This window comes from Crinia signifera, chromosome 6 (assembly GCF_055691185.1).
Source record: "Crinia signifera chromosome 6, ASM5569118v1, whole genome shotgun sequence".
Taxonomy (NCBI): Eukaryota; Metazoa; Chordata; class Amphibia; order Anura; family Myobatrachidae; genus Crinia; species Crinia signifera.
Window position 1 is genome coordinate 222483189 of NC_139222.1, and position 11887 is coordinate 222495075.

General features: G+C 42.2%; 1 protein-coding gene across 1 annotated transcript in view; it reads left to right on the forward strand.

Annotated features, from left to right (window-relative positions):
• The window catches only part of LOC146009006 (hexokinase-1), a 57949-nt gene extending 46473 nt beyond the window's left edge, over positions 1 to 11476 (forward strand). Inside the window, exons 10-18 of the mRNA XM_083148953.1 lie at positions 336 to 640; positions 1115 to 1263; positions 3379 to 3498; positions 3723 to 3818; positions 4415 to 4514; positions 5352 to 5535; positions 7459 to 7614; positions 8455 to 8688; positions 10450 to 11476. Of these exons, the coding sequence (XP_083005079.1) occupies positions 336 to 640; positions 1115 to 1263; positions 3379 to 3498; positions 3723 to 3818; positions 4415 to 4514; positions 5352 to 5535; positions 7459 to 7614; positions 8455 to 8688; positions 10450 to 10594 (1489 nt within the window). The 3' untranslated portion in view covers positions 10595 to 11476. The remainder of the gene's footprint in view (positions 1 to 335; positions 641 to 1114; positions 1264 to 3378; positions 3499 to 3722; positions 3819 to 4414; positions 4515 to 5351; positions 5536 to 7458; positions 7615 to 8454; positions 8689 to 10449) is intronic.
• Positions 11477 to 11887: the final 411 nt, after the last annotated feature.

Consider the following 11887-nt stretch of genomic DNA (forward strand, 5'->3'; position numbering starts at 1 on the left):
TGGTGTGCCTTGGCAATTTTCAAATCTTATTTAATGTGCTGCAAGGTTAAAAGTTTGAAAACCACTGCCCTAAATTCTGCTGCGTGCCCTGTATTACTTCTCTTGCTTATGTTGGTGACTAAGAACATGTTGCTTCCTGGCTGCATGCTCCTGCCACCTGTCATTCAGCTTTTTGTCCACATTCATTTCCCATCATGCAGTGCTGCCTGCCACACCCTTCATATGCCCCCCCCCCCCCCCCCCCACCCCCCACACACTTTTTTTTCTATACTGAAAAAACTAAATACAGAATGTTTTAAATACTACTTATTGACTATGTGTTTGGTTTTGTGCAGGTATTCCAGGCGGCTACATAAAACAGTGAGACGTCTGGTCCCGGACTCAGATGTGAGGTTCTTACTGTCAGAGAGTGGCAGTGGTAAGGGAGCCGCTATGGTGACAGCGGTGGCATACCGGCTGGCCGAGCAGAGAAGACAGATCGATGAGACCCTGGAGGAGTTCAGCCTCACTCATGAGCAGCTGTTGGAGGTGAAGAGAAGGATGAGGATTGAGATGGAGAGTGGGCTGAGGAAAAAAACTCATGAGATTGCAAAAGTTAAAATGCTGCCAACCTTTGTCCGCAGCACACCAGATGGCACAGGTAATAGTAATACATAGATCAAAGTCCGTCAGAGATATTATGGAGGGAAATTCAGCAACAATTCAAAAGTTACTAATTCGGTCTTAATGTAAACTCGTCTTTTCTACCCTCTCCATAGGGTCGAAAAGAGCTGATTTGTTCTCAAATTTGTTCTCAAAATGGGCAAAACCATGCCGCACTGCAGGTGGGGCAGATGTAATATGTGTAGAGAGTTAGATTAGGGGGAGTTATTTTGATTCTGTGCAGGGTAAATACTGGCTTCTTTATTTAAACACTGCAATTTAGATTTCAGTTTCAATACACCCCACCCAAATCTAACTCTCTCTGCACATGTTACATCTGCCCCACCTGCAGTGCAGCATGGTTTTGTCCATTTTGAGAACAAATTTGTCCTGCGATCAGGTCTGAATTAGGCCCAGTATTAGGCATGGTTTATGTATGGTTTTTAGTTGTACATTTTTTTTTCTCCCCTAGAAAATGGTGATTTTCTGGCTCTGGACCTGGGAGGAACAAACTTCAGAGTTTTACTTGTCAAGATTCGAAGTGGTAAAAGGAGAATGGTGGAAATGCATAATAAAATCTATGCCATCCCTACAGATGTCATGCAGGGTACAGGGGAGGAGGTACGTCACATACATTTTATAGAGAATTTTACATGCAGATGTGAGGCAGTAATGTGATCATACTGTAAGTACTTGTTAGCTGATTTCTGTTATTAACTGGATGTGATCACATTTTTACCTCATACAGATGGAGCAGCCGCCAGCCAGCCTGCCCAATTGCCAGATCTCCTGAGCTGGCGGATGGCAGCGCCATCTGACCGGGACAGCCGAGCGTCTCACTTGCTCGGGTGTCCCTGTCAACAAAAATGTAGAGAAAGTTTGACAAAAAAAAAATATTTTTTTATTGATTCCTTTTTTATTGATTACATTTTTGATTGACTTGTTTTTTATGACTTTGTGCTTTTGATTGTAGTTTTTCCCTTAGAAAGACTTTATTTTGAATTTAATAAAATTTGGATATGCCTTTTAAGAAAGGACTTTTTTTTTACTTATGTCGGGATATTTTTGTATTAAAGGAGGAGCAATTCAGAGACAGTTGTAACATCTAGTTCACTCTACAATCCAGTAGATCCAGCGCTGTAGGAAGTCCATAAACACTTTTTTTGAAAATATTTATGTCCCTGTCAACAAGGCAGCAGGGAGCGGCTTCCCTGCCCATCTCCGCTTCAGGGAGATGGGCAGGAAGAGAGGGCAGGCTGGGGCAGCTGAGATAGAGAGGACGGAGGGCTGACAGAACGGGGCGGGCGTCACCCTTCAATCAGAGGACGGCAGCTTGCGCGGGGGGGGGGGGCGGCGGCGATTGGCGATAGAACCGACAGGAGCAGCTCAAATGAGAGCTGCTCTATCTGTATAGGGGCTATTTCTGAGATGGGAGCAAATAAACCTTGTTGCAATGCCACAGGTGGTGTAGATACATGTGCAGGGTAAATACTGTCTGGTTTTGATTTAGATCACAAATTCTGGACAGCTTTATTTTTCCACTGAAATTTAGATTTCAATTTAGACACACCTCACCCAAATCTACATTTATCTGCACATGTTACATCTGTAGCCTAGTTTTACCCATACGCAAAATACAGCTGGGTGCACACTGGCCGAAAAAGTGGGTTCAGACATCTGCAGAATCCTCCAGTGACTAACTTCACAACTGGGGGAGCTAATGTAAATCCTTGCCCGGTTGTGACATCAGACATGACACATCTGGCTCACAATTGCTAAGCGCATGCACTTAGCAATCATCAAACTACTGATATGTCATGCTAGTATGTACTCAGCATTGCTTGCTCTTTGTTTTGCTCCCAGCTCAGAATCAGCCTCATAGAGCGGTATTCAATGCTATGACAGCGAGCAGTGCTGATAGCTCGCCATCACAGTATTCAACTCCCTCAACGGAGTAGGGCGAGGGAGTTTCCTCACTGAAAAAAAGCTATCCTCGGCGTAGAAAACCCGCCGTGGCGTTGAATACCACCCCTTGTGTCCCTCTTAAACATCTGCATAGATGCAATTTATTTTTATTTTGTAAACAATATATGTGAGAATCGTGTGTCAAATACACCCATGAACGTCCGGTGGATTCACATTTTTGATCTGAGAATGCAGTTCATCAATGAGAAACCATTGCTAGTAGGCAACGGGAGCCATGTTGCTGGCTGTGGATAGTGTTTCATCGGCTTCCAGTAAATTGATCTCCGAACAGTATTTATACCCACCAGATATGATGTGGTGAAGTCTCAGGTGGCACTTTAAGGGGGTATTCAATCTGTGCCGATATTTCTCGATAGGGTAAATAATGGCACTCGCCTGTCTTTAATGACAGCAATGCTGATGTTACCAACAGCATTGAAGGCTGTCAGATCTGACTTTTTTTTTTAAAGTCAGATCGGTTCTGTCGGAAACGGATGTGGATTGTCAAATTCACAGATGATTTCAGACAATTCATGGACGTTTTTGCTGATTTCGAGACTTTACGACACTCTACTGTCGGTAATTTGAATTCCAACAGTCGAATTAATGTTGGAAGCCGGACGGGATTCTGACTGTCGGAACGTTCTGATAGTCGGAATCCCGGATTGAATATCCCTTTCCTAATGTATTACATTAAATTATGTCATTTGTAACTATTTGTACTGTTTATTTTGTTCAGAAATGACAATATTATTGTGAACTGTTTTTCAGCTGTTTGATCACATTGTCCATTGCATCTCTGATTTCCTCGATTACATGGGGATTAAAGGAGCACGACTTCCCCTGGGGTTCACCTTCTCTTTCCCCTGCAAGCAGACTAGTTTGGACGCTGTGAGTTACGGGGCTTATACTGGGCTCTGGGTTCTGACATGGAAACTGAAAGGTCCTGTTGGAGAGTCACTTGGCTTTGTTCAGTCAATGGCATGTGATAAAATGTAACACTAGTATTCCTTGAGCTGTCTGATGGTGTGCCTTGGCAATTTTAAAATCTTGTTATGTGTGCCGCGAGGTGAAGAAGGTTGAAAATCACTACATATAAATATATCTATGTACAGGGTATCCTGCTAACCTGGACCAAAGGCTTCAAAGCGACGGACTGTGAGGGGGAAGATGTGGTTACACTACTAAGGGAAGGAATCAAGAGAAGAGAGGTGTGTGTGTGATTTAACTTGCCGCCTACCTCACAGAGTAATCACTTCTGTATGCAGTACACAAACTGTCACTACGTACTGCAATAGGAGCTCATTTTATGGCTTTATTTTGTTTACTTTTCATAACGTCTATGTATTTTCCAATGGTAAAACATACTGTGCACGGCTGTACTGTTTTATTAGAATTATAGCAGTTAAATGATAAGCAGAGTAAACCAATGAGAGCTTTACAAAACGATGCAAGAGATAAAATTGTATTAGTTACTGACACACTTGTGAAGTAAAATGACTGTTTATGCACAGACCAGGGGATGTTGCCTGCAGCTGCTGACCACTGATTGCTATATGCTCACATTAATGCGGATGGAAGGAGACTGTCTAAAATACACAATGCAATGTGTAATAGTACATTATAATATAGCCTATCCTATCACAGTATGTTCTCATAGTATAACATTGCATTCTGAGCCAGCCTAGATCAGATGCTTGGTCACAGCTAGGTATGGTTACTGGCATGTAGTACTGTACGTTGCTCTGGGAACGGAAGAAATAAGACCATTGTTTTAAACTGTCTTCATTTTATTCCCTTTCATAAGGAATTTGACCTGGATGTAGTGGCCGTAGTGAATGACACTGTTGGAACAATGATGACTTGTGCATATGAAGATCCAAACTGTGAGATTGGTCTTATTGTAGGTAAGTGCGTTATTTCTTGGTTATCCAACACAATGCCCAGATGTGCCTAACTTCATCTTACCCATGAACGGGTAGCGGTTGTGAATTTGGAGCGATTGTGACTACTCGCATCTGCCCACAACCAGTTCACATGAGCCGTTCACAACCAGTTCATGGGATGTGCGTGCATACACGCATATCTACGGGCATGCTCATTGCGACAACAAGTCGTATTTGCCACATTTAGACTGTGAGATATGCATAGACACAACTGTAGATGCAGTTACCTAGAACAGCATAAGTGCTCAGAATAAATATAATAAAGTAAATAGATAAAAAAAAGACAAATCTAAAAGTAATGAAAGAACAAAAAAAAAACGTTTTTCAACAACATTTCAGCATGATTCTTTATACTAAAGCCTTGTACACACAGGGCGTTTTTTAAGCCTGTATTGCCGGGGATATGGTCGCAGAGCAATATGGGCGGCGGTCGCTAGGAGTGCTGTCCCACAACCAGCCCAGTACTGGTTGCTGGTCCGAGGAGCATGCGCCTGCGACCAGCAGCTTTCTCCTTCAGTGAATCCATTTTCATCACGGACCATCGCTGGCCGCTAATGAAAACAGGACACTGAGCAAGTTGGTCGCTGAGCGATATTAGGTCCAAATCCCTCCATGTGTACGGAGCTTAAGAAATCATTTTTAATCTGCTATTTAAATATAGCTTGGTGCTATAGTTGTCCTGGAGCCTAACATTATGTGAATGGCATTTTGTGTCCTATAATGTATTAAGACTATTGAGGTTGTTGGCGATCTATTCTTCTATATCACAATGTAATTTACATTCTGGGCCTATTGCAGGTACCGGCAGCAATGCATGTTACATGGAAGAGACAAAAAATATAGAGATGGTGGATGGAGATGAAGGAAGGATGTGTGTAAATATGGAGTGGGGCGCATTTGGGGACAATGGCTGCCTGGACGATATCCGCACAGTATATGACAAAGCTGTTGATGAATTGTCACTAAATTCAGGAAAACAAAGGTATGCTGTTCAGATGTCACAGAAATGTGTTGACAAGCAAGACGGTATGGGGAAAACCAGGCAGGATGTGGAGCTAAACCAAATATGGGGCTAAATGTAATAGGGTGAGAGTTTCAGAAAGTGAGAGAATTTGAGAGAGTTTTCCCTTTTTTTTTTTTTTAAAGCGGCAATCACTTAGGGCCGCATTTATCAACTAATATTTACAGCTAAATCCCTGAAAACACCCGTTTTCGAGGGTTAACCGCAAATATTAAGTATCCCCCTAATATATCACAGGGAACCGCAGCAGGAATCTCCGATCCCAGCTGCGATCCACCCCCGCAGCGCCGCCAGCCGCATCCCCCATAGATTTCTATGGGGGATGCGAAGCTGCCCGATGTATCAACATCGGGCAGCCCGGCATCGCACCCCTGGGCTATCGCCATTCTGATATGCCCATTGTAGCCTATGGCTACACAACGCAGTGCCCGAGCGGCAGTGCGGACAGCGGGGTCGCGCGGGGGGGGGGGGGCAGCGCGTAACCGTGCATGCGCAGACCCCCCAGCTTCCGGCTCCGGGCATCGCAGGGACAGGCTCCTTTCAGAGCCCTGCGCCTAACATGTGATACATTGGGGCGAAATGATCGCATTCTACAATGCGATCCTGGGCGGTAATATTCCACCCAGATCGCATTGTAAATGCGATCAATGATAAATGGGGCCCTTACACTGCAAAACCAGGTGGATTCTGCTATGTAATTGATTGCTGCTTTAAAAATGGTAAAACTCCCCCAATAGCTCTCACTTTCTGAAACTCTCGCCCTATTACATTTGGCCCATGGTGTTCTCTGGAATAATTGACATATAAGAGAATCTTCTTAATTGGGCAACATACATGCATACATACATACATACATACATACATACATACATGCATGCATACATACATACATACATGCAGTCATCTGTTGTGGTCCTGGGACTGTCAGTGGTTCAATATTTATAAACGAACCAAGAAAGGAAATAGACTCTGGTAGGGGTACTCTATTCTACAGGGAATAAGCTCAAATACTGCTATTATAATCTAATTTTTATTAACTATACATTAAAAGAAAAGATAAAACCCTTACATAGTAACGTAGCTCTCTAGAAATCATATACGGCAAAAATATCTATTTACAATTCTGTATATAATCAAAGCACAAATGCATCGTAATCAAAAATCATAAGCCGGAAATATATGGATCAGCCAAAAGAAATGACACGTGTTAAATGACTTTATATCCAGTGCTGAGGATAAACAAGAATATTGGACAGAAAAGGAACAGACGTGGAAAAAATTACCTTCATCTCACCTATGATTTGGGTACATCTACAGGATATAAATCATGGTTCATGTGTAGGTGCTGCCTTGCAAAAATGTGGCTTGCCCATATTAAGAATAAATTAGTACCTTATGATTTGTGACCATGAATGTCGTTATATACCAATATTAATCAGTATTACATAGTAGGACAATGTTTCTATAGGGATACATCTAACCTTCAGAAAATAAGGGGATTATTCTGAATTTCAGAATATATATTTTTCTAACATACTCACCTGTTCCCCTGTCATCCCCCAACGTCCACGGTGTTCCCTGGTGTCCACGGCGGCCATCGTATTCCTCTTCAGCAGCATCCCTAGTCCCAAAGATCCATTGCGCTGGTGACGTCACCGGCACACCCACGCAATGCATCTTTGGGACTGGGGTTACCGCTGAATAGGAGTCGTGGATGTTCAGCTGAGCCGCTGACCGAGTCTGCACTACCACTCACATGTGTACATCATGTGACCCCTCTCCTTGATCACAGGGCACAGAAAAATGTATTGTAAATTGATGTAAAGTTTTTAATCAATAAAACTTCCTCTTACCCTTCATTAATCATTATGATATTGCTTTTAGATACGAGAAGATGATCAGTGGAATGTATTTAGGAGAAATTGTACGGAACATTTTAATCGACTTTACAAAAAGAGGATTTCTGTTCCGAGGTCAGATTTCTGAGGCTTTGAAAACAACAAGTATCTTTGAGACAAAATTCCTTTCACAAATTGAGAGGTAAGTAGCAGACAAAGATAACATTTATCATAAGCGAATCATAAATAAGAAGTCATTACACAGTATAAGCACCTATAAAATATTCACTCAATTTGTATTGTGTTAGGTCACTGAACTCTTAACACTGACCCATGCCAAATACTCTGTTATGTAACACACACAAATAAAAAACTGCTAACGCTTTCTTATTTACAATTTACAAAGTGGAGTGGAGCGAGCCACCATACGCGAGGTGAGGCAATTAAGCTATCCCTCAAGGGTACAACCTGTACAGACCTTGCTCCTCCCCCCTGCTGTCGCGGGTAACATGGTTGTGATGTCAGAGGTCCTTTAGCCTACTTGAATTTAACCACAACCGTACAATTAGTGTTTTTTCAAATACACCTGTCTTACAGGATCATGGTTAGTGCATTTCTAAATTTACATTGTGACATTCAAGGAGTATTCAAGGAGTATTCAATTTGGTTTTTAAATTGTACAGTATTTTGTTTTCACCAGTGAATTTCCCCAATATACTTCTTGATTCTGTTATAGGTGAATAACATTTATTCCTGCAGTAATGGATTAAAGAGCATCATTTTTATATTAATGTTATAGAAAGTAAATTTAGTGCAATATCTCACACAGATTTATAGTCTGAGCCACTCTTTGCATTGAATGGCTTAGTATATCGCCTGTAAATCGCTGATCACAAGTAATAGGATATTACCCTATGTCTCTGCTAAAAATGTGCATATCTCTTATAAGAGAAACTCTGTGTCCTGTCATCCACATGGGGTACACATTAACATAAGCTCTGGAAAGAGGAGGTGATAACAAAACCTGTCTTGTCTCTTACAGTGACAGGTTAGCATTGCTGCAAGTACGGTCAATCCTCCAGCAGCTGGGGCTGAACAGCACATGTGATGACAGTATAATTGTCAAAGAGGTTTGTGGCGTTGTATCAAGAAGAGCCGCACAGTTGTGCGGTGCTGGGATGGCAGCTGTTGTGGATAAGATACGAGAGAACAGAGGTCTGGACCATTTGGAAGTCACCGTTGGTGTTGATGGAACTTTATATAAATTGCATCCACAGTAAGTAAAGAGATTTTTACGAACTCCTTTAACTCTGCTAGATATACTGTATATATAATATATCTCCATGTATGTGATTTTTATATCACTGTATTTGTATTTATTAGAGCATGTGGTCACAGGCCACTTTCACCCCAACCTGGGAATGGCGAGTGCTGTTTGCACCCCATTCGTAGGGATGGCGAGTGTTGTGGTACTCTGTATGTGTGTATGTATATATATATATATATATATTATATATATATATATATATATATATGGGAAAAGAAAGAAAATAGAAGTGTTATTCGAGTTGTTAGTACAGAGAATTTTTCATCCGCTAGGACTTCCTCAGGGGTGCTCTTGGCCTAGTCTAGTTAATATAAATGAACTAGAGCTCTCAGAAGAAATTTGTCTAAAAACACAATGTGTTATAAAGGACTGATATCATCAAACTCTGTGTCAGACACCTTGTCAAACAGAGGAAATAGGCTCCATAGCAACCAGGAGTCAAAACCAATATTGAACGAAGGAATTGACCACGCATTGGTGAGTATCACTTTAAAATGGGTGCCGGACGGGATCCCGACAGGCATTTAGCCGACGTCGGGATCCTGACTGTCAAAACACTGACAGCCGGGTTCCCGACAGCCACCTGCTATTTTCCCTCATGGGGGTCCACGACCCCCATAGAGGGAGAATAGAATAGGTGGCTCGCGTAGCGTAGCGAGCCAGCAAGGGGCATAGTTGAGCTCACCATGCTGTCTGAGTCCGGCCAGTCGAGCTAATGACTGTCGGGATCCCGACTGTCGGACCCCTGTACCACACCCCTTTAAAACAGCTGTTTTAAGAAGGGTGTCACTTCCAAACAAGTTTTCAATGGTACATTCAGTTAGCCTGGAATGATCTGTATCCCCAGTTGAAAGCAGCATCGCGAGGACCAAGCAAACTAAAATCAAGCCCTTAGTACATAGAGCCCTTTGTTGGAAGAGTGACTGTTGAAGGCTTAGTAAATATGCTCCTGTATGTATTTCTTTGTTGTCTAGATGATATGTCCAACAACCTTTCTGCTTTAATAGATTTATGCACCTGAACATTAGCTTATAGGCTTTGTTGGTATTTACAGTAAATCATTCTGCCTTCTCCCTGGACTAAACCTATGCTAGTGGCTTCAACACAACACTAGTACATAATAGGTCCATCCACTGGCCTCATTAGGGAAATGTAGGCCATTCCCAGGTGCATGTAACATTACATGGTGCACTCTGATCCAGTAACAGGATAGGAGCCAGAAGTGCATCTAAAATAGTGTGGGGGCAACTCAGTTTCTCTCCGACCCCAGAGTGATGGAAACAGGGGTTGGACTCTAGGGCCACACCCTCTTCCCAAGAGACCACGCCCTTTATTGTTAACGGTTATTGGTGGATATGTTTAAAGCATAACAAAAAGACAACAGAAGAGAAAGCAAATTTGTATCAGGAATCAGTTTAGCCATTGCAATACAAAGTCAGGGGGCTGAGCCCAGTACAGAGCTGTAGAAGTATAATCACAGTAAGAGGTTCATGCAGTGTCTGCATGTTGGATAAAAGTACACTGAGCACTCAAGTGAGGACAGCTGAACCTAGAACAGGCCAGGCTTACATGATAATATGACATTCTCTTTACTAGTGCCCTAAGGTAATTAATGGAGAGACCCCAGTGATAAGGCAGTTGTCCGGCAGTCTACAGCTACTCACTAAATTATTTATACCATCAATGCTGAATACATTGTTTCTTTTGCAGCTTCTCCAGAATCATGCACCAGACGGTTACAGACCTTGCCCCAAAGTGTAACGTCTCCTTCCTGCTCTCAGAGGATGGCAGCGGGAAGGGGGCAGCTCTCATCACTGCTGTTGGGTGCAGACTCCGCGATGCCGAGCAGAATTAAAGATTGAATCATCTCGCTTGTGTTTTCCTGCCTTTTCCAGCACTTTCATTTCAAGCAGTAACTCTAACAGAACTGGGTTCTTCCAGCTGCCCTGTCCATAGGAAACTAACCATAGCGGAAGTAGGAGACCATCGTAAGAAGAGTATCTCCAGCATCGAATGTTACTGGACTCCTGTCTATCACTCCTAAGCTAATACCACCTGCTTGTAGGCCATTGATATCTGTTTATAATTTATTGTTATTTTATACTTTATTTATCAGTTTGTTAAGACCGCTGTACAGTTTTCCTTTTCAGTTTCACCCGTTATACAGGTGACTCAAAACCTGGATTCCATCAGCCACAGACGGTGAGAGTACTTAAACCAAGTTATTTTGTTTGGTTTCTGTATTAAATTTGACCATTGTTTCCATCTTACAAACCGATGTAGTCCCAGGCAGCAGGGGCAGTATCAGTTCCAGCAATCTGAGGGCTAAGAGAGTGTACCCAGAATTCCTAAGAGAGCATCGGATGCACATGTTAAATCTGGTGTCAATGACATTTCTCATTGCTTGTATGAATAGTGTTGTGTTACTGGTATGTATCAATTCCACATGTATGTTTTGTTCTTAAAGTCAGGCAAAATTCAACATGTATCTGTTGACAGGAAGCCGCTTATTTTTATTTTTTAGCTGTTACACCAATGTTCCTGAGATCTGAGAGGTTGTACACTTTTATATGAATATTTTGTCGCACTGTGATTGGACGTGTTGAGATAGATGTTTTTAACGTCTGTGTTAAGAAACAATGCCTGGCGTATTTTATTTAGGTCCGAGAAGCATATTATGCTGCACTAGAGTCACTACTGTTATTTATCAATGTAATAAACTTTCTTTTCCAATGTGTCCCCTATGGTTTAGTGTGTTGATTATATTTCTGCAGGCGTTACTTCAGGAGATGAAGATCATTTACTAGGAGAAAGAAAAAAATTTAATAATTGCTGCTATTTGTTGTGGGCACAGATGCGATCGCCAGAGACACTGCAAGGAGAACTGCTAAACCATTTAATAAATACAACAATGAAGAAGGACAGGGTGTTAAGAAATATAAATGATTGTACATTTTAAAGGCAGTTAAAAAATATTAGAAATTCTTATGAATACTACGGGAGTAGTCTCATCCAATTCCCCATGAGCCACCTGGGACACTCCCGGACGGCAGTATCGCATAGGACAGCCCTTCTGCATGCAATGTATTGCATGCGATCCCCACTCCCTGCCACTGGGAGGGGGTCTGACCCGGAGACCATACGCACA